The sequence below is a fragment of the Gigantopelta aegis genome, chromosome 9, assembly GCF_016097555.1.
Source record: "Gigantopelta aegis isolate Gae_Host chromosome 9, Gae_host_genome, whole genome shotgun sequence".
In the NCBI taxonomy this organism is placed as follows: domain Eukaryota; kingdom Metazoa; phylum Mollusca; class Gastropoda; order Neomphalida; family Peltospiridae; genus Gigantopelta; species Gigantopelta aegis.
In genome coordinates, this window is record NC_054707.1 from 54,694,424 (window position 1) to 54,721,724 (window position 27,301).

Here is a 27,301-nt window from a genome sequence, read left to right on the forward strand (position 1 = left end):
ACCAGGTACATAATACACAATCATGGAGGAGGAGGACTATGAGGACCGAGTAACACCAGGTATGTAACACACAATCATGGAGGAGAACTATGAGGACCGAGTAACACCAGGTACGTAACACATAATCATGGAGGAGGACTATGAGGACCGAGTAACACCAGGTATGTAACACATAATCATGGAGGAGGAGGAAGAGGACTATGAAGACCGAGTAACACCAGGTATGTAACACATAATCATGGAGGAGGAGGAAGAGGACTATGAAGACTGAGTAACACCAGGTACATAACACACAATCATGGAGGAGGAAGAGGACTATGAGGACCGAGTAACACCAGGTATATAACACATAATCATGGAGGAGGAGGACTATGAGGACCGAGTAACACCAGGTACGAACACATAATCATGGAGGTGGAGGTTGAGGAGGACTATGAGGACCGAGTAACACCAGGTACGTAATACACAATCATGGAGGACTATGAGGACCGAGTAACACCAGGTATGTAACACACAATCATGGAAGATGAGGACCGAGTAACACCAGGTATGTAACACACACTCATGGAGGAGGAGGAAGAGGAGGACTATGAGGACCGAGTAACACCAGGTATGTAACACACACTCATGGAGGAGGAGGAAGAGGAGGACTATGAGGACCGAGTAACACCAGGTATGTAACACACAATCATGGAGGAGGAGGAAGAGGAGGACTGTGGACCGAGTAACACCAGGTATGTAACACACAATCATGGAGAAGGAGGACTATGAGGACCGAGTAACACCAATTACGTAACACACAATCATGGAGGAGGACTATGAGGACTGAGTAACACCAGGTACATAACACACAATCATGGAGGAGGAGGTTTATGAGGACCGAGTAACACCAGGTACGTAACACAATCATGGCAGGCTGCTGGGTTTGTTGATAATATATCACCAAAAACACATTGCAAAAAGTAATTTATTTTCTATTTCACATGACTGGAACAGGAAGGAGGACTCATTGGAAGATGTTTAAGCCATCTCATTGGCTGTTGGAATTTTCGGACTACTGTCCTTAGGAGAATATGCCTTTGAGGTCAGGTGAAGTATTCGTAAAAGAGAAACGTTTTCTCCAATTTCCATTTTAGTCATTATAATGTAAAGCTGTAGCAAAGTTTGTTCATTTTTTAATGTGTGTATGAACAACAAACAAAAACATGGCAAACTTTTGTGTAAATGGCTTCTCCAATTCACACAGCTTGCACATACTTTTTGTTTTGTTCAAACTTTGAAGAATCTAAAAGAAATAAGAGATGAACCTTAAATATAAAGGTAACAAAGCATTTCCCATTTGTGTATTTGTTTGTAGAGCCTGTGGAGTGGCTGGACTGATCAATTTTGTTGGATCTGCATGCGTACCATGTTCGTTGGTGACATATGATCAAAAACACATTTTGTGTTTGTTTTTAGAGCCTGTGGAGTGGCTGGACTTTGATGAGTTTGACGACGTGCTGGATCTGCGTGCATTCCATGTGATTGGGGAGATCATCACCTTCAACCTGCTGGAGTTGCCTCCACAGCCGAAGACCGTCAACAAGTGGACCATCACTACACGTAGGTGCACTCCGAGGCCATCCCAGCACAATGTATGTCGTTTGCTGGGATCCAATTTGCTAGTAGTGTCAAGTGGCAGGCTTTTTGTTTCTTTAAATATTACATTACAACGGGTAAAAAAATTGATGTGGATCAGCATCATTTTATGAGTTGGTGACATTACAAAAAATTATATTTTTAAAGGTTTGTCTCAGCAACTAATTAGAGAAAAGGTTGGGTTGGGTTTTTTTTGGGGGGGTGGGAGTAAGTTATATTTATTCTAATTAAAACATTTATGAGAATGAATCTAGATGTCTATTACAATTTCAGGTGATAAAACCTGTGTTTTACCAGATGCAGATTTTTGAAGTTGAGTTGTAGTTACCGAATTACCTTATGACATCACTAGTTGGTTATTTGTTTAAAAAGTATAATAATTTGTTATTAAAAACAACAATAAATGGTTGAAATTAGAATAGTAATAACTCTTTTGCATTTTCTTATTTACCGACATAGATTGGTGGTTTTACTGTTGCAAATTTCAAATCTTATTGACTTTGTTTCGCATCACCAATAAAAAACAAATTGTGTCAGTAAAACCACCGGCTTAACCCTAGTGGTGGACACTCACTCTACCCCCAGAACTGAATTGTACTCTATTGTTACATGTAACCATAGTGCTAGACTCCCTAAACACCAAACTGAATTGTACTCTGTTTTTACATGTAACCATAGTGCTAGACTCCCTAAACACCAAACTGAATTGTACTCTATTTTTACATGTAACCATAGTGCTTGACTCCCTAAACACCAAACTGAATTGTATGTACTCTATTTTTACATGTAACCATAGTGCTCGACTCCCTAAACACCAAACTGAATTGTACTCTATTTTTACATGTAACCATAGTGCTTGACTCCCTAAACACCAAACTGAATTGTATGTACTCTATTTTTACATGTAACCATAGTGCTCGACTCCCTAAACACCAAACTGAATTGTACTCTATTTTTACATGTAACTATAGTGCTTGACTCCCTAAACACCAAACTGAATTGTACTCTATTTTTACATGTAACCATAGTGCTGGACCCCCTAAACACCAAACTGAATTGTACTCTATTTTTACATGTAACCATAGTGCTGGACCCACTAAACACCAAACTGAATTGTACTCTATTTTTACATGTAACCATAGTGCTGGACCCCCTAAACACCAAACTGAATTGTACTCTATTTTTACATGTAACCATAGTGCTGGACCCACTAAACACCAAACTGAATTGTACTATATTTTTACATGTAACCATCGTGCTAGACTCCATAAACACCAAACTGAATTGTACTCTATTTTTACATGTAACCATAGTGTTGGACCCCCTAAACGCCAAACTGAATTGTACTCTATTTTTACATGTAACCATAGTGCTGAACCCACTTAACACCACACTGAATTGTACTCTATTTTCACATGTAACCATAGTGCTAGACCCCTTAAACACCAAACTGAATTGTACTATATTGTTACATGTAACCATAGTGCTAGACCCCCTAAACACCAAACTGAATTGTACTCTATTTTTACATGTAACCATAGTGCTTGACTCCCTAAACACCAAACTGAATTGTACTATATTGTTACATGTAACCATAGTGCTAGACCCCCTAAACACCAAACTGAATTGTACTCTATTGTTACATGTAACCATAGTGCTGGACCCACTAAACACAGAACTGAATTGTACTCTATTTTTACATGTAACCATAGTGGTGGACCCCCCTGAACTGAATTACCTAGAATACAAGGCTGAGCCAGCAGCTGCGAACCAGACCAAGGACCAAAAGGACTCGCACACTCAGGAGAAGCGAGATGAGAAACCACCAGTGGGAATCCATATTAAGTGAGATATAATAAATATATGTCAGTCCACTCAGACATAGTTTAGTGCAGTTAGGGGACAATAACAAATTCATGTGCTTAACTATCATATTCAGGGGATGAGAGAGTAAATGCAAGCATATATGGGGTTTTTTAAAATGTCAATAAAAAAATCTCTTGCAAAATCATTAGTTATGTTGCATCTTTTAGGAGGGGTGGATGTATCGTCCTGTTTTATGAAAGTGCATATTAAAAATCTCGTACTATTATTTGGTAGTAACAGCCTTCCCATTCTATTGCTGTCTGTGTGTCACTGTTTCTCTCTATCTATTTCTCTCTCTCTCTATCTATTTCTTTCTCTGTCTGTCTCTCTCTCTCTCTCTCTCTCTCTCTCTCTCTCTCTCTCTCTCTCTCTCTCTCTCTCTCTCTCTCTCTCTCTCTCTCTCTCTCTCTCTCTCTCTCTCTCTCTCTCTCTCTCTCTCTCTCTCTCTCTCACTCTCACTCTCACTCTCACTCTCACTCTCACTCTCTCCCAGTTGTGAACTTTCACATACTAGATATCAAATAGCCATAGTTTCGTTTTTTCCATTGTTAGCAGTTGATTGTTCTTTTAGTTATGTAATTTGTGTTTTCTTTAATTGTGTACAGACTTCCAACAAACCAGGTTTACTTGGAGGAACCACAGATTACTTGGTGGGACGACAAACACAAACTCTGGAGGCTTAATGGATTTTCAGACATTGTATATAATGAAGGTAGGTTTAATTTTACAACAGACCACTTAATGAAGCATGGCCACTTGCCTCTCTCTTTAATTTAATTTATTCAGATATAGTCCATAAACATTAATATTTGAAGCTAATTTAACACGTGAACACATCATGTAATGACAAATTGCATTAATTTGCCCTTTCAGAACATAAATGCATTAATTTTTACCTCTATAAAGACCATCTGATTTTATAGATCATGAGCCAGTTCAAACATTAGTTAGCCCAGTGATTAACAAATTTTCAAAACGAAGGACAAAATTAATACAAATATTAACTGAAAACATAATGTTTAAACTTGATTTAGAACAATCAAAAGTACCCATACATAACCCAGGGTTCATTTAACTATGCTTTGAACAACTGGCTCCATGTTTTGTATGGACCTTAATTCAATAGGATTTTTTAACAGCATGATTGCATGCACATACAACATTTCTGTAATTGATATTTCAGAAAAACGGACGCTTGATTTCAAGACTAGTCGATTTGGAACGTTGGCCCTGCTGCAGGATGCTCACATCAACATGCCCTTCCAGTCGTGGGAGATCCGGCCCCGCGGGTTGAACCGAGCGGTCCTCACCATAGTGGCCGCCATTGTAGAGATTGAGATAGAGATAGAGGTGAGGTCCTCCCTATAGTGGCCGCCATTGTAGAGATTGAGATGGAGGTGAGATCCTCCCTATAGTGGCCGCCATTGTAGAGATTGAGATAGAGGTGAGGTCCTCCCTATAGTGGCTGCCATTGTAGAGATTGAGATGGAGGTGACATCCTCACCATAGTGGACGCCATTGTAGAGATTGAGATGGAGGTGAGATCCTCACCATAGTGGCCGCCATTGTAGAGATTGAGATGGAGGTGAGATCCTCACCATAGTGGCCGCCATTGTAGAGATAGAGGTGAGATCCTCCCCATAGTGGCCTCCATTGTAGAGATTGAGATGGAGGTGAGATCCTCACCATAGTGGCTGCCATTGTAGAGATTGAGATGGAGGTGAGATCCTCACCATAGTGGCTGCCATTGTAGAGATTGAGATAGAGATAGAGGTGAGGTCCTCACCATAGTGGCTGCCATTGTAGAGATTGAGATAGAGATAGAGGTGAGGTCCTCCCCATAGTGGCCGCCATTGTAGAGATTGAGATGGGGGTAAGATCCTCACCATAGTGGCCGCCATTGTAGAGATTGAGATAGAGGTGAGGTCCTCCCCATAGTGGCCGCCATTGTAGAGATTGAGATGGAGGTGAGATCCTCCCCATAGTGGCTGCCATTGTAGAGATTGAGATTGAGATAGAGGTGAGGTCCTCCCCATAGTGGCTGCCATTGTAGAGATTGAGATAGAGGTGAGGTCCTCACCATAGTGGCCGCCATTGTAGAGATTGAGATAGAGGTGAGGTCCTCCCCATAGTGGCCACCATTGTAGAGATTGAGATAGAGGTGAGATCCTCCCATAGTGGCCACCATTGTAGAGATTGAGATGGAGGTGAGATCCTCACCATAGTGGCTGCCATTGTAGAGATTGAGATAGAGATGGAGGTGAGGTCCTCCCCATAGTGGCCACCATTGTAGAGATTGAGAGGGGGGGTAAGATCCTCCCCATAGTGGCCGCCATTGTAGAGATTGAGATAGAGGTGAGATCCTCCCCATAGTGGCCACCATTGTAGAGATTGAGATGGAGGTGAGATCCTCCCTATAGTGGCCGCCATTGTAGAGATTGAGATGGAGGTAAGATCCTCCCCATAGTGGCCGCCATTGTAGAGATTGAGATAGAGGTGAGGTCCTCCCCATAGTGGCCGCCATTGTAGAGATTGAGATGGAGGTGAGATCCTCACCATAGTGGCTGCCATTGTAGAGATTGAGATAGAGATAGAGGTGAGGTCCTCCCCATAGTGGCCACCATTGTAGAGATTGAGAGGTGGGTAAGATCCTCCCCATAGTGGCTGCCATTGTAGAGATTGAGATGGAGGTGAGGTCCTCCCCATAGTGGCCGCCATTGTAGAGATTGAGATAGAGGTGAGGTCCTCCCCATAGTGGCCTCCATTGTAGAGATTGAGATAGAGGTGAGATCCTCCTCATAGTGGCCACCATTGTAGAGATGGAGGTGAGGTCCTCACCATAGTGGCCGCCATTGTAGAGATTGAGATAGAGGTGAGGTCCTCCCCATAGTGGCCGCCATTGTAGAGATTGAGATAGAGGTGAGGTCCTCCCCATAGTGGCCTCCATTGTAGAGATTGAGATTGACGTGAGATCCTCCCCATTGAGGTGATAGTCAGTGGTAAAGAGATGGCCTGTAATAAAGAGTTAGCCTGTAATAAAGAGATGGTCTGTAGTAAAAAATAGCATTTGATAGTATATACAACACAGATAGTCTGTGGTAAAGCTAAACTGTCTATATTGTAAAGAGACATTTGACACTATATATACTAAAGCGATGACCTATGGTAAAGAGCTAAACTGTCTATATTGTAAAGAGACATTTCACAGTATACACTAAAGCGATGACCTATGGTAAAGAGCTAAACTGTCTATATTGTAAAGAGACATTTCACAGTATACACTAAAGCGATGACCTATGGTAAAGAGCTAAACTGTCTATATTGTAAAGAGACATTTGACAGTATACACTAAAGCGATGGCCTATGGTAAAGAGCTAAACTGTCTATACAGTAAAATGACATTTCTGATACAAGATGTTTTGGGTTTTCAGGATTCAACTTGCTGTTTGAGCAAATCAACAGAGCTTCCAGAATTAGCGCCTTTGAAGAACATCCCAATGATTCCTAGAGACTTTATCAAGGTAACTTTACACCACATACCTTAACGTTTGATAAACCTTCCTACCACAAAGCAGCAAGGGATCTTTTATATACTTTCCTACAGAAAGAACACCATATACCATGGCATTTTGTCTATATACGTTATAATTTATCAAAGTATATGGATCAATTTAGCATCATATTTTCTTTTCTATTCAGGCTTTGCAGAAAGTTGGCATGAACATATTTCCAGCTCCGGATTCTTCAAAGTATGTCACAATACAAGACAAGGTGAGTTAAATTATGCTTTATTTAGGGGACAACTATGTTATATTTGAACAGTTTTAGTTTTAGATTTAGTTTCTCCAGCAATGTGAAGTGAAGATAGTAAAACAGAGATTCCAGCCAATCAGTTCTCATGTTATGTGCATATTGAGATTAAAATTCCATATTAAACAACATAAGATAAACCATTTAAAAAATCCACATACATGAATTGTGTCTTATTATGCCTGTCCATTAACAAATGTTTGTTATGTTTTAGTATTGAACAAAACCTGTAGGCTAAAGAAATAGCTGAAAACTAAAAGTGATTGACATTTTTATGCATGTTATGGTTGCTTTTGTAGATATCTTGCCAGACCTTGACCTGAAAAAAAATGGATTACTTATTTAAAAACTGAGTGATTACTTACATTATGGGGAGTATTTGCAGTATTATATTTTTAATTCACGTGCTACCTGTAAGGTGAGCTAAAAATCACTCTCCTTGAAATATTCTCAGTGGAGTGATGGTGAGTCAGAGTATTAGCGCCCCTTACACAGCAGGATTTGTCTGCGGCCTACAAATGAATCAACTGAGATATTCTCTGTTGGGAACTGTTAATGATGTCCGTTCCAGCATCCGGTGGTGGAAGAGAGGATCTACGAAGAGATGGCGCTGATAATTAGTTAACCAATGTGCTCTAGTAGTGTCGTTAAGCAAGACAAACTTTAACTAACTGATTTCCATTCCAGCATCTGGTGGTGGAAGAGAGGATCTACGAAGAGATGGCACTGGTCGCGTCGTCCATGGCATTTTCCTGGAGCAAGTGGAACAGCGAGGTCAACGACAAACAGAAGATCATCTTCCAGACGGCAGAACATCTGTCCGACGAACGACTGCTGGAGGTGGGTGCACTGACTCGGACTCTGTCTTGAATACTAGATATTAATGTAGTTAGCAGCATCCGGAACAGCAGACTACTGTGATGTTTAGTTGAATAATAGGGGTCACAGGAACACAATAAACTGCCTTTAACATACAGTTGTGCAAATTTAGTAAATGGTAGTCTTAGTTTATGATAACATCAAATTAATTTTTTCCTTCCAACAGGAAAAGAATCCATTAAAAAAAATTGTATTTCTATAATGACAAATCAACACATTTTAAGCAGTATTTGGTGTCTAACTTGTGGTTATTTTGACTCTTGGTCTACAGTGAAATAGGAAACCCACTACTGCCATATGGGCTATTCCTACCAGATAGCAGCAAGGGATCTAGTTATATGCACATAGACAGGACAGCACATTGCTGTTACAAGTCACGGAACACTGACTGGAACATTACACCTCAGGCGAGCACTCTACCACAAAACCACATCCCACCTCGGTACATATGTTCATTTACTCTGCAGTCACAAGTCATTATTTTATAATTTTCAAGGGCTCTTTTGTTTTGTTCTGGGATTTTTTATTTATTTTTATAATCGTATCACTGATTTATTTGTCAATAAACAGTTGTTTTCTTTCTTTGACTACAGGAGGACTGGAGTCTGTTCCAGGCGACGAAGCGTCAGGTGATGAAACTCAAGATGAATGAGTTTGATGAGCAATACGTTGAAGAGTCGGCAGTAACCGAGGTGAATTTAACATTTATTGTTGTCCGAAATTACTAAATACAGTCTAGGATCGATCCCTGTTGGTGGCCCATTGGGCTATTTATGTCTCTTTTGTAGGGTGTATACTACCAAATCAAATCCCATACCCCATAGACGACAGTAGTAACATATGTGGCTAAAACTCCTACCTGCAATGTATCAATTGACATAAACGCCATGGATATAAATACTACTACCTCTCACCCTTAAAGTAAATCAAAAAAAATTGGGGGTCAAGCTGCTCATTTCTGAGATAATGGGTAGCATCTATGACTACTCTAATTCCACACAAGATTTGAGTACTTTTTTTTGTACAGGTACCCCATACATGTTCCAAGCACAAGGCTACTTGACACAGTAGTACTAGATGAAATAAAATTGCATACATGTTTAGCCCAGATGAAACTAAATTTTTTTTTACAACCAGCACACTCATATTTATCATTTATAACCAATCACAGGACTTGTGGTGTTCACTTCTTAATCAAAAGTTGGGTGCACCTCGAACTTTGACCCAGCCGGAAGTTATTTGGTTTAGTCCTACCGTGCCATAAAAAGCTGATCTGCAACTGCATTTTTTGTCTTGATCGAGTGTTGACTTTGTTATTATTTGTACTAAATTGCTGATGCAATACTATATGTATTTTGAGGCTGCATAAATGCATGTTATGCAGAATAAAAAAAGTGTATGTAAATCAGAAAATTTAGATCATCGATTTTATATTTGTTTTGTTTCAGTACCATTCGAACATGTACCACCTTGTAACGTACACAGGGTCAGAGGAAGCCGTGGACAGAATCAAATCATCTAGTATCGAGTTCATTGACTGTGTCGAGCAGATACTCAAAGCAACCAAAGTACTCACGTATGCTTGAACCAAACTCGGTTGTAGTTTTATGATGACAACCTCAACTGCAACTTCAACAGTCACGACAGCAGTAACAACAAACAGCAGAGCAGCATGTTTCTACTGTGACGCCCATCCAGATGTGAAAATCATTAGCACAAAGATTTACTGTGAAATATTTAAATCTTGAAAAAATGCAACAAACTATTTATATACTTATCAGTTCTATTAACAGCAAAATGGTCTTGACATAAAAGCAATTACATGTATATGAACTTTAAAGATATAATATTTTACATTAACTTGAGAGGTGGGGGTTTATGTTTGTAAATTGATAGGTATGTGAGATGTTGCAAGTTAAATGTTATTTGGTTACAACACTTTGACATGCGGGTATTTTAAAATAAATGTTAATGTTCCCCAAAAGATTTAATGTGTGAAGATAATTTTCATTGGTTACAACAAACTTGGATTTTTTGAGATCATAAATTTGGAAGCGTTACATGTATGTGTTGTGGGATCAATTTTCATTGATTCTGAGGTGTGGGGCTGGTGTAAGATACATTTTTATTGGTTACAACATATTGGGATGTGGGGTGGTATTGTAACATTAATTTTCATTGGTTATAAAAATTAATTTTAAGTGTAGGGTATGATAAAATAAATTTTTAGTAGTTGTACCAAACCTGCTTGATAAGTTTATTCTGAAAAATTGTAAATTTATGGATAAGATAAACTTTTTTATTATATTTTAGGTGTGTGAAAAACAAATGAATAAATTATTATTTACTTTTATTCCCTTTCTTTGATCTTGTTTCCATTTTTCCATAAAGAATGACTTTAGTAATAGTATGCATTTCACGAAATAATTGTAGCTGCAGTTTGTGGTTGCTACGCCAAATATTTACATCGTAGGTATATGTGCAGGGGGAGGGTTTCAGGGGTTGAAACCCCTTGCTGCTCAAGTTAATTTATTTTCTCTCGCAATATATTTCATTGATCTACTCGATCCCTCTATAAACTTCAGTCACCAGTCCAGACCCCACCAATGCTAAAATTCCTGCATGCACACATGCAACTCCTTACACTTTTTTTTAACATCTAGTGTGTTTATTTGGTATTGGGAAGTGAAGTTGTCATCATATTTTTAATTCATTTGAACATATTTTCGTGCTTATATCCAATTAAGATTCAAGCACGCTGTCCTGGACACACACCTCAGCTATCTGGGCTGTCTGTCCAGGACAGTGAGTGAGTTGTTAGTGAGAGAGAAGAGGGTGTAGTGTTCTTACAACTACCCATCGAGTCGATAAAACTCGCTCTGGGTGGGAGCCGGTACTGGGCTGTGAACCCTGTATCTACCAGCCTTGTGTCCGATGGCTTAACCACAACGCCACCAAGGCCAGTAGTTGTAATACGATTATTCGGCTATTTTCATTCCAGCCAGTGCTCCACATCTGGTGTAACAAAGATGTGGTAAGTACTATTATGTCTGTGGGATGCTGTATATAAAATATCATTGACTGACGGCAGCGTGTTTCCTCTCCAATTGTCTCTGTGGTTCTTACCCATATAACTGTAATTACATTGCGTTGAGTATGACGTTAATTAAAACTTTTGGGTTTTTTTTAACAAGAGTTGTCTCCCTTATTCTTAAGACTGGGCATCGACATAAAATGTATATGAAAATATTTTTGTATACAGCACAACCAGCATCAGTGTCATAGTGATTAAACCATTGAGTTTAAGACGTAGTAGGTACCAAGCTTGAAATATCACCACCGGGTGGGTTTTTATGTCTGTCTGGAGGCAATGATACAGACTTCTTTCTCACTAGTTGTAATTAACACCCATCTAATACGTTCCTAGGACCATGTGAGCACTAAAGTCAAGTTGAAATGAAATGAATGATCAAACATTTACTTTTAACTGAATGCTTAAAATTGTTCAACATGGGCAGAAAGTTTTCCTTGAAAGGTGATGTTCACATGTTATTCTTGTCATACAGCTAGTAAGGGCTTTAATGGAATATCAGAGAATAATGTGTGTAAATTGAAAGTAAAAGTAGATGATGTGCACAAATCAAACAGTTGGCAGTTTTCCTCTTTCACCATCTACAGAGTCAAGTCTCCTCACTGGAAAGCCAGAACAGTTTTCCATCCGGACAAAAACAATTTTTTCCTTTTTCCTTTTCGTGAACAATTTGTCAAAGAAAACCCGTCCCTGTAGGACAACATTTACACAAACGAAGTTGAAGCTTTTGTGGACTGGAAGAAAGAAGTGGGTTTATTTAACACACTCAACACATTGTTTATGCTTATATGGTTGTTTTGGGGTTTTATTTATTTATTCGACACATTCAACACATTTTATTTATGGCTATATGGTCAAGGACCACAAATATTGAGAAAGGAAACCTGCTGTCACCACTTCATGAGCTACTCTTTTCAATTAGCAGCAAGGGATCTTTTATATGCTCCATCCCACAGACAGAATAGCACATACCACAGCCTTTGATATACCAGTTGTGGTGCACTGGCAGGAACGAGAAATAGCCCAATGGGCCCACCAATGGGGATTGATCTCAGATCGACCGCGCATTAAGTGAGTGCTTTACCACTGGGCTACGTCGTGCCCCTGGTTATATGGTGTCGGACATATGGCTAAGAACCACACATGGGCTACTCTTGATTAATTGGCAGCAAGGGATCTTATTTGCACCATCCCCAGACAGGATAGTGCATATCACAGCCTTTGCTACACCAGTTGTGGAGCACTGGATGGAACAAGAAATAGCCCAACAGGTCCACCGATTATAGACCGATCAGGTAAATGCTTTACCATTGGGCTACATCCTACCCTCAAATGTATGGATGCACATTAAAAATGAATATGTTTAATTTATGTACAGCTTACACCATTCAGTCAGGGAATTAGAAAACACAAGTCCTTTGATAAATACATTTATTTCAGTCATTGACTGACATTAAGCACACGTGTTACACATATAGTTAATTTTAACAACTCATCGTATCAGAAACCAGTTTCATATCTTCATTACCAACTATAAAATAACTAGGGATCAGTATTCCAAGAATAAAACCCAACACTGAACTTCAGTCTCATTAAACGTGACATGCTGTTTGTTTTTTCACTTGAAGTGACCCAGTAACATCGCACAGTGTCTCAAGTTAGATATATATCCTAGTCAACTTCACACTACAACTGGTGGAGCTGGTGGATCGGGAAACTCGCCAAGTGTTTCAGCATAGTATGCATTTCGTCTAAATGGCTTCAGGTCAAAAGGTGCCCGGTTTTCAAGTTTTGTCAGTGCCACGCCCAAATCCTCCAAGGTTGGACAGTCGGTCAGAGTATCTGTGATGTGTTCCTGAAGACAAATGTGATATACAATTTAAGATATAAATATATTAACAGGGCCTGTGCTTATAAAACGTTTAGAGTCCAGACTTAATCTCAAATGACATCACACGCATGCAATTTGTATGACGTTACTGTCTCAGACTATTAGAGTCTCAAGTCTAGACTTATAAGCACCAGGCTAGGGGTCGAAATTGGCTGAAAATCAGCCCGTGGTGATGCTGACTGGAAAAAACCCTGTCGGGGACAGCTGTATTTCAACCACTGATCAACATTAATTCTTAACTTAATATATGAATTAGGTAAGCATTATTATCATGCAACCATACTTCCTGTGATCTGATAACATCTATTTGATGATATGAGGTTTAATAAATGTTTAACTGCACAATAAATGATTCTTATATAAATGTTAATGCTATGCCTTTTACATCATGTATAATTCATCTCAAGTATGTGCTTTACCACAAAGTCACACAAACTGAAATGTAATTCAAGGCAGTTGAACATGGTGTTTATATTTATTCTGTCATCCAATGGCAAAATCTAATAAATTGTTTCGTTTTGGGGGTTTTTGGGGGGGAAGAGAAATAGTCACATATGACTGGGGGTGGGGGGGTGAGGGGGAAGACAAATAGTCACTTATGACTTTTGTAAATGATCTAAAATCAATTTTAAACTTTATATTTGTGTGCAAATTGGAGGTGCCACGTTATGGCTCTGTAATGATTTAGACTGCACCAAATTAACTGATGTTATCAGTGGTAAAATCAGCTAACTGCAGTTCGCTTTGTAATCAAATTCATTGTTAAATAACCTAGTAACTTGAAAAATCATGTGCTAATAATCTCACCCGTTCCAACTTCTCCAGTGAACAGACTGGGTCTGGTGATATCAGTGAAATAAGATGAGCCTTCATTCTGAAACACCACACAAGTGTATTAAGACAAATTTTTTTTAGTAATCTGGTACTACTGCATTGTATTTTAAATTACAACCTTCATTCAATGACATGACAGTTATGTATTTCATTATACAAGAAAGGACCCTCCCTAAACTGAAATTCTCTCAATACCAGACGTTTTCCATGGCTTTGTGATTTACGCATCTGTTGACACTAACGTTTACCTCTCTAACCAGAAACCTCTCTAAACTGGACATCAGACAAATAATTAAGTCCCAAACTTTTTATTTAGTGCAAATTGTACCTCTAAAAACTGGACAATTCAACCATTATCATGTCACTAATTGTTGCGTTTATTGTCATTTCGCCATCTTCGGTCGGATTGCCTAACTGCTAACATAGCTAGTGCAATATGCACATGCTCAGGTTAGCAATTAGATGTTTAATCACCATTACATGTGACGGAGTACGGTTCTTTATTGGATTATTATCTGTTGGAAGGAAGGAAATGTTTTATTTAACTATGCAATCAACACATTTTATTTACGGTTATATGACATCAGACATATGATTAAGGACCACACAGATATTGAGAGAGGAAACCCGCTGTCCCCACTTCATGGGCTACTCTTTTCGATTAGCAGCAAGAATCTTTTATATGCACCATCCCACAGACAGGATAGTACATACCACAGCCTTTGTTACACCAGTTGTGGAGCAATGGCTAGAATAAAAAATAGCCCAATGGGTCCATCGACGGGGATCAATCCTAGACTGACTGCGCATCAAGCAAATGCTTTACCACTGGGCTACATCCCGCCCCTATTATCGGTTGGATACATTTTAATACATATATAAGGCTGAATATGAATAGGACACAAGAGGAAACAAATGACAGAGCACAACAAAAGCTTTTGTATCAATATAACCCCTGAGAACCGGACACCACCAAAACAATTAACAAAATACTTGGTCCTTTGGTTGTCCGGTTTAGAGGGGTTTCACTGTATATAGAAAATCTCCTGTTACTTATATTGAGAAATGATGCATCATTTAAATTGTGTCGGATTGCACTTTTAAAATTTTCTTTTATTTAAACACATTTGCCAACTTGCAAAACTTTCTTGTCTGAGTTTAAACATGTCATTAAGTACTAATTACGTGTATACAAGTCTCTAAGTTATAATAAGCTATGATGCATCTCCAACATATTAAACCACCAATCTAAGCTTGTAGCGGGTTTCCTCTGATGGCTATATCAGAATTATCAAATGTTTGACATCCAATAGTCGATAATTAATTAACCAGTTTGCTCTAGTGGTGCTGTTAAACAAAATAAACTTTTTTGGTTGGGATGTCCCCCCTCCCATATTCAAACACAAGATTTATCAAATGTCAACATCCAATAGTTGATAATTAACCAGTTTGCTCTAGTGGAGTTGTTAAACAAAATAAACTTTTAAACTTTTTCTGTTGGGATGTCCCCCACCCCCCCTCCCCCCTCCCATATTCACACACAGAACTTCACCAAGAGTAACTGATCCTATGACCACACTACGCACTGAACTATATTCTGTCGCCACATGATAGCACTTCATATATTAGAGTAACAGTTACCGGAATACAGGAGTAAGATGTATTCTCTTGAACTGTCGGAATCTCATGCAGTTGTAGAAGAAGTCAACGAGATCCGCTAGGTAGTAACGATTAGGACTGGAAATAAAAACATGAATGGATCACAACAGACTTTTAAGGCAACATAAAAACTGCACATAACATTCTAAAGATAACCATATAACATACTATGACAAAACACTTAATTATAACATGGTCAAAGTGTAAACAATTGAAACATGGAAGAGGATTTTGAAAGCTACATGTATAACACTTCACCAGATGAAGGAAGGAAATGTTTTATTTTATGAGGCACTCAACACATTTTATTTATGGTTATATGGCGTCGGACATATGGTTAAGGACCACACTGATATTGAGATGACACCCGCTGTCACTACTTCATGGGCTACTCTTTTCGATTAGCAGCAAGGGATCTTTTATATGCACCATCCCACAGACAGGATAGTAAATACCACGGCCTTTGGTACAACAGTTGTGGAGCACTGGCTGGAACGAGAAATAGCCCAATGGGCCCGCTTTACATTAATGCGATTCCACACGCGTAAATGAATTTTTCCGTATCTGCGTTTTTCGCATGTCGATTATTACACAAAATTTGATGTTGAGGAAATGTACTTTTGAGCCCAAAGTAATTTTTTTAACATTATGACGTCATCGCACGGAAAATGTGCTCATGGATCAACTTTTCTCTGGCACCCTGAATGCCCGCACACAGAATTGTGTATATGGAAACGGTATTGTGTATATGCACTGTATCGATAAAATTAACTACATACCCGACAGTTTCAAACGTTCTTCCCAATGCGTCGGGATTATAGATGGCCTGTTTCACGCCCTCAGCTACATCCGACACCTGAATATATCAACAATATGTCAACATTTGCTTTGATAAAACAACTAAAAATAAACACACATATTTCACAGATATCAAATGACACACCATTAAAACAAAAGGAAAGAAAAAGATATTTGCTTAAAGACACCTTAGTAAATTTTAAGCTACAGCTATTTGGTATGTAATACCGGTATATGCTTATTTGATAAGTAGTAACGAGAGAGGGGAAACTTGCTGCTGCCACACAGGCTAGTAATACAGAAAAACGCAAGGCATTTAATACACCTGAGATGAAAGCGAGTTGCAAAAAACAATCTGTAAATTTTAATATTGGTGGATGGGTACCGAGATTTACCCTAGGGTTAGAGTTGCACAACAGTCTAAGATGGCGGCCTTCATTCAGAACGTATGCAAAGTATCGGTCGAAACAATATTGTAACTTTTGGATGGAAAACATGGAAAACAATTTGACAAAAAGCAAAAACATCTGAAAACATCCATCTCTGTTATATGCACTTTTTCCTAAGACAGAACAGTACATACCATGGCCTTTGATTTAGCCATCACAGGACATTGTTGTGATGGGGAAAAAACGGAATACATCAAGAGCAATGGATCTTGGAACCCATCACAGCTCAAGTCATTGCTCTACCAGAAAAATACAATCCACTGTATCAAACAAAGGTGAGTGAGTGAAATAACAAAGTTCTGTATTCGTTGATTGACGACACCACTAAAGCACATTGAATTATTAATCATTGGCTATTAATTAGATGTCAAACATTTTGTAATTTTGACATAGTCTTAGAGGAAACCTGCTTCGTTTTTTCTAATGCAGCAAGTGATCTTTTATATCCACCATTCCACAGAAAGGAAAGCACATACCACAGCCTTTGACCAGTTGTGGTGCACTGGTTGGAATGAGAAAAAACAACAATCAGTTGAATGGATCCACCAAGGTGGTTTGATCCTGCAACACAAGCACCTCAGGGAAGCATTCAACCGACTGAGCTAAATCCCGCCCGTGTAATGTTTGCCGGGTGCCAAATAGTACAGAAAACTCACGTAAACTGGTTGTTTAATGGTGGCCTCTCCTTTGTGCCAGAGCGGAACCTGAGCGTGGGCTCGTCTCCCTGTTGGTGGAAAACAGATCACATTAGTGCATAAATCTCTTTTGAGACCTCAATCTGACACACGTTTAAACAGCTGCATAACACATTCACAATGCATCGACAATATTTTGCTAGAGAATTCACTGAACAATTTTATTCAAATAATAATGAAGTAAATACCTAATAATGATAAAAAAAGCCATTGATCATCAATTTTTCAAAAGCTTTATGTGGCAGCACTGCCAATGGCCATCACAAATTCTGAGGGATGCAAAAACAGCTGCATTACATGTTTGACAATAATGTTTGGAGAGTAGTACAGTGAAACCTATATAAACCGAATCATGCCAGTGACCTAAAAACTAAATCTGATTTAGACAGGATCCAGTGTTTCGAGAGTTGCCTTTTAGAATTTAGAAACTTGACCAGTTTTGACAGGCTCCCAGTTTGTTCAGGGTCCTGTTTAGACAGGTTTCACTTAATTTAATTTGAGAAATAAAGTGTACATAAACAGAGATGACTATAATTTTTGATAGATAGTATTTAATTTCATACAGTGTACATAAACACACACTTGACAATAATGTTTGGAAAATACAGCAGTACTCTGTTTGATACTGGAGGTGTATATCACTAAATATTTAAATACATCAGACATATTTCTGTATTATTTACATGACACCTACAGAAGCTGGCATAGTATCTGAGGAATCGGTCTTCAGCACCGTACATGTCCGATGGTCGGAAGATGATGGCGTTGGGAAACTCTTCTCGAACAGCCAGTTCACCGGCATACTGTAAGATGACACAAATATGTATACGGACATTTAAAACAAACTTTACATAAAATTTGAATAATTTGATAAACATTGTTGCAAATTGAAGGAAGGAAGGAATTGTTTTATTTAACGACGCACTCAACACATTTCATTTACAGTTATATGGTGTCAGACATATGGTTAAGGAACACACAGATATTTAGAGAGGAAACCTGCTGTCGCCACTTCATGGGCTACTCTTTTCGATTAGCAGCAAAGGATCTTTTAAATGCACCATCCCAGACAGGATAGTACATACCACGGCCTTTGTTACACCAGTTGTGGAGCACCGGATGGAACGAGAAATAGCCCAATGGGTCCCCCAACGGGGATCAATCCTAGACTGACCACACATCAAGCAAACACTTTACCACTGGGCTACATCACGCCCCTTGCTAACTGAATAGAACCAATTTAGAAACCACATTAAAAACATGTTGCATGTACCATGAAGTGCATTGTGATGTTTACATGTTTAACTTCATGATATTTTCATATCCCACCATACCACTTTGGGGGTTTTCTAGGTAGTACTAAAGAAAATAACTTCCTGCTGGGTCAAAGTTCGAGGTGCACCAAACTTTTGACAGAGAAGTGAATGCAACAAGTCATGTGATTGGTGATAAATGTGAGTGTGATGGTTGTAAAAAACAAGGTTTCATCTGGGCAAAAAATGTATGCAATTTTATTTCATCTAGTGCCACTGTGTCAAGTAGCCGTGTGCTTAAAACATGTAAAAAAAAAAAATGTACTCACATTTTGTGCGGAACTAGAGTAGTCATAGACACTACTCGTTATCTCAGAAATGAGTAGTTTGACCCCCAATTTTTTCTGATTCACTTTAAGGTTGAGGGGTGGTAGTATTTATATTCATGGCGTTTATATCGATTGATACACTGCAGGTAGGAGTTTTAGCCACATGTTACTATTGTCATCTATGGGATTTGATTTAGTAGTATACACCCTCTATAATGCAATTTCAAGCCTTGTAAAGTTTATTTTGGAAAAATGTCACATTCAAATGGCAACTTATAGTTAATTCCAATGAAAACGCATCACCCATAGAAAATATTTTGCTAGAAAATTCACTGTACAATTTTGTTCAAATAATAATGAAGTAAATATCCAATAATTATAAAAATGCCATTGCAGATCAATTTTTTAAAAGCTATATCTGTTAAACGCAAAAGAAACGATTTATCACTTGCTTCCCAGAAAATTACTGGTGGGGGAGGTCGTCAAAAAACAAAATTAAACAAAGACCGTTATTTATGGATTGTCCCTAAGTTTCTGCTATATTGTTAGACACCAATCAGTTGGACTGCACCATGAAGGTCAGTCAATTGTGTTAGACCGGTCATGCATGCAATGCAGACTGCTGGAACTGATAACGACTCACTAGCCGAGCTTAACTTTAATTGCTTAACAATAGCAAAGTCTTTATTTGGGGTTCACAAATAATATCAAAGCTTGCCATATCTTTTGGGATGGAAAGAACACCATACCAGCAAATTCATACAAGTTCACGTAATTCTATTCGGTCAATCAACAGCCCGGTAATTCCGGAAACTGACATCATTTTGTAAACACGTGCACCGATGAAACGTGAACTTTTTGATGGTTCTGTTGTTTCAAGTTGATCTCATTAACTACATGGCTAATACACTTTGTTACACTAGTGGATGGTCAGTGGGGTTTTTTTTAATGCACAAAGTTTGTGTTTTAAGAAAACGACGACCAGTGACGGACATTGTTGGTTGGGTTTTTTAAAAATGATTTCTGGTCTGGCAGATTAAAACAAAAACGTCATGCTAATTATAGATATATATCGATAGATATATTTTTTTACTTTTATATATATCCAACTGCATGTGACATGTGTTAACTGTAATAGTTCCGGTATGAAGTACCGCATTATGCTAGACTGTCTCCCATGCCATTTTGTAGTTGGATGGCTGTTACAAAGTAAAAGTCGGTACTCTATCGGTTAATCGACTAACCCGGTTAATTGCACAAAATCGAGCAGCACCGAGGGTATGCAAATAAGCGGGTTTGACTGTACTTAATTTTATCTTGGAAGCTTGTCCCCCCCCCCCCTCCCCATAACATATTTGTGCCCTCAAATACATTATCATCTCCTAGACCATCAAACTGATAGTACCCCCCCCCACCCCACAATACACACCTTATGCATTAATACTCCAATGTGTATCATAACTGCCCTATTACTGCAGAATGGTTTTAATGCACTCAATTTACAGTTGATAAAGATTCTGACCTTTGACCTAAGGAAGTGAGAGCCCTCCTTCATGAAGATTTGCTGCGGACTGTTGCTGGCATTTAGGGATGAGAAGTGAATCAGCTTCTCAACTCCACTTTCCCGAGCCAGTTTGGCAACCATTCTAGCTGCTGTGGTGTGAACATCGTCATATGTGAAGTTGCTGTAATCAAAACATCATGTTATATACATGTACAGTAACTTGATAAACAGAAGGCAATTCTCAAAAGTGGAGTTTACCACAATTCATAAGTTTGGCACATTTGAATTTTGGCAATTAAAAAATATATACTTACATCACATTAGTCTGCGCGGCATAAAAGTCTGCGCATGTTAATGACGTTACATTACATCTTGAAAACAGTGTTGGGGTATGTTTAAAAACAAACAATGTTAATTTAATTCATACAACAATTGTTAATACAACACATCTTGATTGTGAATACATGTATAAAACTGGTAGATAACAATTTGATTGAAAAAAAACCTCTGAATTAATGCACTAAAAGTATACTTTTGCCAGCCTCGATCAATGTGTTTTTGTATCACTTGTCAACACGTGTCTGTCACCGCTGTAATGATCAACCTTGTATTTCAAATATGAAGTTTATTTTATGTATTTATAAAACATTAAAGTGAATATATGTGAGTAAAAATTATAAACTTGTATCCACTCAACGTGTTTTTTGTAAAAAATTAATCCAGTAGTCTAACAGTTAAATATAGTAGTTAGATACGGCCATGGTGAAAAACATTAAATATGTAGCTGCTGGGATAGCAAAATTAACCCCCAAAAAGGTTACTAAACAAAAAATATGAAAACAGTATACCGAGTTTCATGGTCACGCCCAATCAGATTGATGACAACATTTGAATATTTCATGGCTTTCCGAACCGAGTCTTCATCCCGTATATCGTATGGCTGGAAAGGAAAGTCACAAAAATCACATTCACCAACTTCTTATACAGAAAATTAAATTATATTCAGTAGTGATAAACTATAGCACATTGAGAAAATAGGCAAGAATGCTAACGTAGATTTTCATTTCATTTCAAAGTAGAACATTTTAAGTAACATGACAAAAGTTTTTTTCATTTTCAATATAAGACAAAAATACTTTATAATTATATACAAACTGGAACCCATTCTTCTGAGATGAGCTCAATGCCAATGAAGGAAAGGAATAATTAATGACACGCCAGCACATGATAAACTATGGCTATCATGTGTGTAATAGGATTATTTCACCATCTTGTCTTCATATGTTCATAATGAGAGGGGCACTCATTGCTGCCATGTAGGTTACTCCCAAAATCTAATTAAAATTAGCTCCACTATTACATGTGGATCTAACACCAGTCAGTTGGAGCTCATGTCCACCAATCAAAACCTTACTTGCAGAATCTGCCAGTGATTTAAAACTAACAACACTGCGTAGTCCCCAATGTCCAGGTAACATTTCGTCTGTAAATAATAATTTAAATATTGACCAATCACACTTCGCCTTTTATAACGTTATTTGGGAGCATACAAATTCTAAAAATATCGGGTGAGTCTATTTTAGTGGCCGCAGTACAGCCAACCATACCAATACGTACGGGATGGGTTATCAGTCTTCAATTTTACATTAAAAATTATTTATTTATTTATAAAAAAAAAAAAACCTAAATCAATCTTCAGTTTTACATCACAAATTATTTATTTTATAAAATAAAACATGTTTTAAGGCATTCGTAATTCACACGAAACATGTCGTATACCCTCAGGATAATTCGGAATGTTTTCAAATTATTTTTAGATCACTGGCAGGATTCTGCAAGTAAGGTTTTGATTGGTGGACATGAGCTCCAACTGGCTAGTGTTAGATCCACATGTAATAGTGGAGCTAATTTTAATTAGATTGGCTACTCCCACATGTACCAATAGCAGCAAATTATTTTGTCAATACACTTTTGAACAGACAGGACAGCACATTCCACATTCCTTTGATATACCAGTCATGAGCACTGGCTGAGACAAGAAATGGCCCAAATCAACTGCACATCAAACGAGCACTTTACCACTAGGCTATGTTCCGACCCTGCAATGTTTAAAAAAATTCAGGAAAAAACACAAACAAAACAACAAACAAACAAAACAAAAACTTACCAAAAAGAGAATCTGTCCTAATTCTCCTGCCAGCCTTAAATACTGGTAATCTAGCGGTTCACCTCGGTATGGAATAATAACCTGGGATCCAATCCTTCCTGAAATATCAGGGGGAAATCCCAGATAAATATACATTTTAAATTAACCATTTCCATCTTCAAATATCACTTGTTTATTCGACGTCTTACGACTAATTCAAAAACATGTTACTTAGGGTTTGGCTGCTAAAATGTTTAGATGCAAATGAGTATGTCATTATGGAAAAAAAAGGAGTAAAAATACATGTATGTGTGCAATTGCACAACTTCTTGCAATTTTATAGACACCTCAAATACCATATAATATGACATTTCCTATTTATCATGTGCAAAGCTTACTTTAAATGTTTGTCTAAAATAACTAGAATATGTACCATTCTAAAATGCTCACAGAGAATACATCAAGTTTCATTTTATTTTCTTCACCAAAGTTAACCATGAATCAACAAATGGGATTATTTTCATCTGGATGCTCAGTGAACACAAAAATGTTTCACCACATGAAACCTGGACATCTGTTGTCACATTCAAAAATGTGCTATAAGGTATAACGACATACCACAGATAAATTTTCAATTAGATAATGTTCATTTACTTTGCTTTATGCTTCAAGTTAAATACCATTATTCCATTTACCATCCAAATTTGAAATCTGATATTATTATACTATAATAGTGATCCAGAAAACATGGCTCAATAACAACTGAAAGAGAAATGAGAATGGCATACAATACCTGTTTAAAGAAAGTACAGGGGTTCTAGAATTTTTTTTTAATTCACTTGCCATTGGGCCAGTGGATTTGAAAATTCACTGGCCATGGTAAAAAATTCACTTGCCCAATTTTAACTGTTGATAAAAAAACACACAAAAAACCCACAGTAAATTAAAATAATTAACTTTTTAGATGTACCGGGTACATTTTGCATACTGAGATCATATGTAATCAATTTGTCAATTTGCACAACACATAGGCTCATTAGGCACACTTTATGTTTGTTTAGAAAAACATGAAACCATTTTTATCAGTTTAGAGTAAAGTTACTTATTAAATTTTTTAAATAATTGTTTCCACTAAAACCACGTAAGTTAATACACACACATATATTATACATACATACATATATAATCCATGTTACATATTACGACAATTAACAGTATTAAAAACAAATAAATATTCTATCACTTATGAATGAGTATATATTTATGTACTTAAGAATGGGAAATCCTCCCCACACCCACCCACCCCCCAAAAAAAAACATTCCCCCCCCCCCCAAAAAAAAACCCATACAAAATTAGTAATTTTTCAATATAGGTACTTTGTTATATTTACCTATTTCATGATATTGTGTAATTAGTTATTTTTATTATTTATTTATTGTTTGCAATTTATGTGATATTTTATAAATTAAATTAATAATTTATACATGGACCTTTTTGCAACATACATGGTGACATGCAACCTTTAAAAACTAATAAAAGACTGGTTACCGTTTCACATTTTATGCTTGCACTGTACTACTATTAACATTAGAGTAACAAATCTTTGGATACCAGTGCAAATAAGAACATGCCGGCAAGCAATAAAGTTTTTTTTTTTTTTTTCAGTGTTTACACTTTATAACTTGAATAAAGTTACATCGGTAGGTATACTGATGTCATCAATGGGTCAAAGATTACTGGTTGCCAACTATTTGTTAGTGAAATATCGCATGTGATAGCAAATCGAAAGAAATGACTTGTAGATGTTTCTTTTGTTTTCGTACGAGCCAACTCCAAGCGTTGTAGAATTTTTTTTATCACTTGCCATCGGGATCTCACAAAGTAACTTTTTACTGGCCCGAATCCAAAAACCACTGGCCTCGGGCATCGGGCCACCGTATTCTAGAAGCCCTGGAAAGTAGTATTTTTTAATGACATACTTTTTCCCCCTGGTGTTCATTAAGTTTCATAAATAATATATATGTATGTATATGTACCAAGTTTGTTGACAACGTAACGTCCCAAAAATCCTGTAGCTCCAAAAACAGTTGCCACAATCCCACTGAAGGAAGAGCGACCACCAGGCCCCTTCTTGAGAGCAACAATGTTTGAGCTGCCATGTCGCTTGTTGATATAGAAAGCACCAACAACACGAGGGAGCTGCCTCCTGGCCGGTTCTGTGGAAAAAAAGTTAAACAAATGTATTATGTTTTGTTTAGCGACATCACTAGAACACATTGATTTATTAATCAACGGTTATAGGATATCAAACATTTTATAATTCTGACATGTGTATATATACATGTAGTTTTAGAGAAAATCTGCTATATTTCCCCAACAGTAAGGATCTTTTAATAAGCATTTTCTCCACAATTAAAATACCTAAAGTTAATGATTAAATTGTATCTTTTACTGAAACTATTACTTGGCGGTAAATATTAATGTTGCAATAATAATGGTGACTAACTGTTTTGTTACCACTGTTGTCTGGCATTTCGTCTTCAATCATGACTAATAACTTACTGTTAAAGGCATACTGTCACGGATTTAAGGACCTTATTTCTCTAAAAATTGATAATAAATAAAAATTACATTAATCATTGGAAACCAAATCTAGCTATCACATCACCTTAACTGAACCATGATGGAGTTAAATCCATGTCATCCCTCTCAGCAATTTTAGTTTTTGAATTATGGACCATTGCCATAATTCAATTATTTTTACAAAATCTCATTAATAAATGGAGTATGGTGGTTATGAAGATGGCTTAATAAAGTACATTTAGGGACAAATCAAATTATTTTTGTTCAGGTAATACTTTGTTACACCATTAAATAGGTCAGTGGTCTGTGACAATATGCCTTAATTGTTTATTCTGCAATTTGTAAGAAAATACTAGAAACTTTTCAATGTGTTATAATTATTATAAAACCTACGGAAATTGTTTTCTTCATACCAGTTATGTCTTGCATGCTAAAAATATTTACACTGTCTAAATTTAAAGAAAATTACTTTTATTGGCTAGTGATTAAATACTATTGATTCACTTGAGGAAAACAGAACTAACACAACAATGTTATTCAACTTTGGAGATCATATTAAGAGAACTTTTTTCTGTAATCTTTATTAAAATGACACATGTATTTGTATTTTGATGTAAATTAATGCCTGCAATTCAGTGTTGATCTTGACATACTGGTTTATTCATTATAACAGTCATAAGTTAACCTAGATATTATAAACTATAGGCACTAAGGCAGGTTGAGAATTTAGCATGATTCCGTGAATCCCAAATTTTGGGTCAGAATTCCAAAATATCCATATTAAATTATGTTTATAATTCTGGTGGAATCTTGAAGAAAAAAGTTTAATTCAATGTCTGCCTATAGGTTATACTCTTCTGTTTCGACATCACCTGTTTATAGCTTACATCAATTTCCTGAAGTATTGGCTTGTGCAAGAAATAATAATAGGAAATTTAGGAAATGTTTTATTTAATGCACTCAACACATTTTATTTACAGTTATATGGTGTCAGACCACACAGATGTTGATAGAGGAAACCCACTGTCGCCACTTCATGGGCTACTCTTTTTGATTAGAAGCAAGGGATCTTTTATATATTATATGCACCATCCCACAGACAGGATAGTACATACCACAGCCTTTGTTACACCAGTTAAGGAACAAGAAATAGCCCAATGGGAATGGGATCGATCCTAGACTGCCCATGCATCAAGCGAACACTTTACCAGTTGGTTACATCCTGCCCGAAGCAATAATAGTAACTTGTGACCAGTTGTGTCAGTGGGAGACATGTCACATGGTAATTAATGCCAACATTTGGGATACTTTTTTTGCCGGAAATGAGCCATAGCTTCTTCATAGCCAAGACTTCCGAGCGTTCCAGCATTCAGTTCATTCAGGCTTAGGTTTAGGGTTAAGGTTAATGATAGTATTAGCATACATCATTGCATGCTGAAACGTTCGAAGTATTTCCCTTTCATACAATGACGGCAATAGTCACATTATAGAGCAAAGGGTAAAATATAAAATATGTGGGATTTGCCTATTTACAACAGCCACTCATGACAGACTGCTTTAATATATTACGGTCGGATTTATTATTACCACGACTTTCGATTCATTATAACAGATCCATAAAATGGCCTTCAGTGAAGGTCAAACTCAAAGGGACAAGACATATGGTGATGCACAGTAGAGGTTCTCATTGAACAACAAAGCTAGTATTTCAACGTTAATGTTATTGTTCTGTTTACTGCATTCAAATACGCAATACCAAAATCAACACTCACGTCCAAAATTAACTAAACATTTCTGTACGGCAATCGCCGCCATGATGGTAGACTGGTCTTCGGTAATCAACAGTGAAACGGGGGAATTTCCAACTAACCAAAA

General features: G+C 37.4%; 2 protein-coding genes across 2 annotated transcripts in view; one reads left to right on the plus strand and one right to left on the minus strand.

Moving 5' to 3' along the window:
- LOC121381051 (axonemal 84 kDa protein-like) overlaps positions 1–10,546 on the plus strand; it is a 32,864-nt gene extending 22,318 nt beyond the window's left edge. The window contains exons 11-19 of the mRNA XM_041510133.1: positions 1,459–1,602; positions 3,351–3,483; positions 4,110–4,216; positions 4,688–4,854; positions 6,936–7,025; positions 7,204–7,275; positions 8,002–8,154; positions 8,787–8,885; positions 9,642–10,546. Coding sequence (XP_041366067.1) covers positions 1,459–1,602; positions 3,351–3,483; positions 4,110–4,216; positions 4,688–4,854; positions 6,936–7,025; positions 7,204–7,275; positions 8,002–8,154; positions 8,787–8,885; positions 9,642–9,779 — 1,103 coding nt within the window. The 3' untranslated portion in view covers positions 9,780–10,546. The remainder of the gene's footprint in view (positions 1–1,458; positions 1,603–3,350; positions 3,484–4,109; positions 4,217–4,687; positions 4,855–6,935; positions 7,026–7,203; positions 7,276–8,001; positions 8,155–8,786; positions 8,886–9,641) is intronic.
- Positions 10,547–12,701: 2,155 nt separating this feature from the next.
- Positions 12,702–27,300, minus strand: LOC121380874 (NADH dehydrogenase [ubiquinone] 1 alpha subcomplex subunit 9, mitochondrial-like). The gene is made up of 11 exons (XM_041509880.1): positions 27,199–27,300; positions 24,880–25,059; positions 22,864–22,961; positions 21,545–21,636; positions 20,715–20,877; positions 18,305–18,413; positions 17,572–17,639; positions 16,448–16,524; positions 15,651–15,746; positions 13,983–14,049; positions 12,702–13,139 (listed from the first exon to the last, which is right to left on the minus strand). Exons 1-11 carry the CDS (start codon positions 27,239–27,241, stop codon positions 12,966–12,968), a joined length of 1,167 nt encoding a protein of 388 aa, XP_041365814.1. The 5' UTR covers positions 27,242–27,300; the 3' UTR covers positions 12,702–12,965.
- Position 27,301: the final 1 nt, after the last annotated feature.

Excerpts from the sequence above, each read along its gene's own strand:
- LOC121380874 (XM_041509880.1), bottom strand. The coding sequence starts at position 27,241 with ATGGCGGCGATTGCCGTACAGAAATGTTTAGTTAATTTTGGAC. Across the intron at positions 20,878-21,544 it reads GGGCGTGACCATGAAACTCG|CAACTTCACATATGACGATG; the intron begins GTATACTGTTTT and ends TTTTGATTACAG. Across the intron at positions 17,640-18,304 it reads CAGATACTATGCCAGCTTCT|GGAGACGAGCCCACGCTCAG; the intron begins GTAGGTGTCATG and ends TTCCACCAACAG.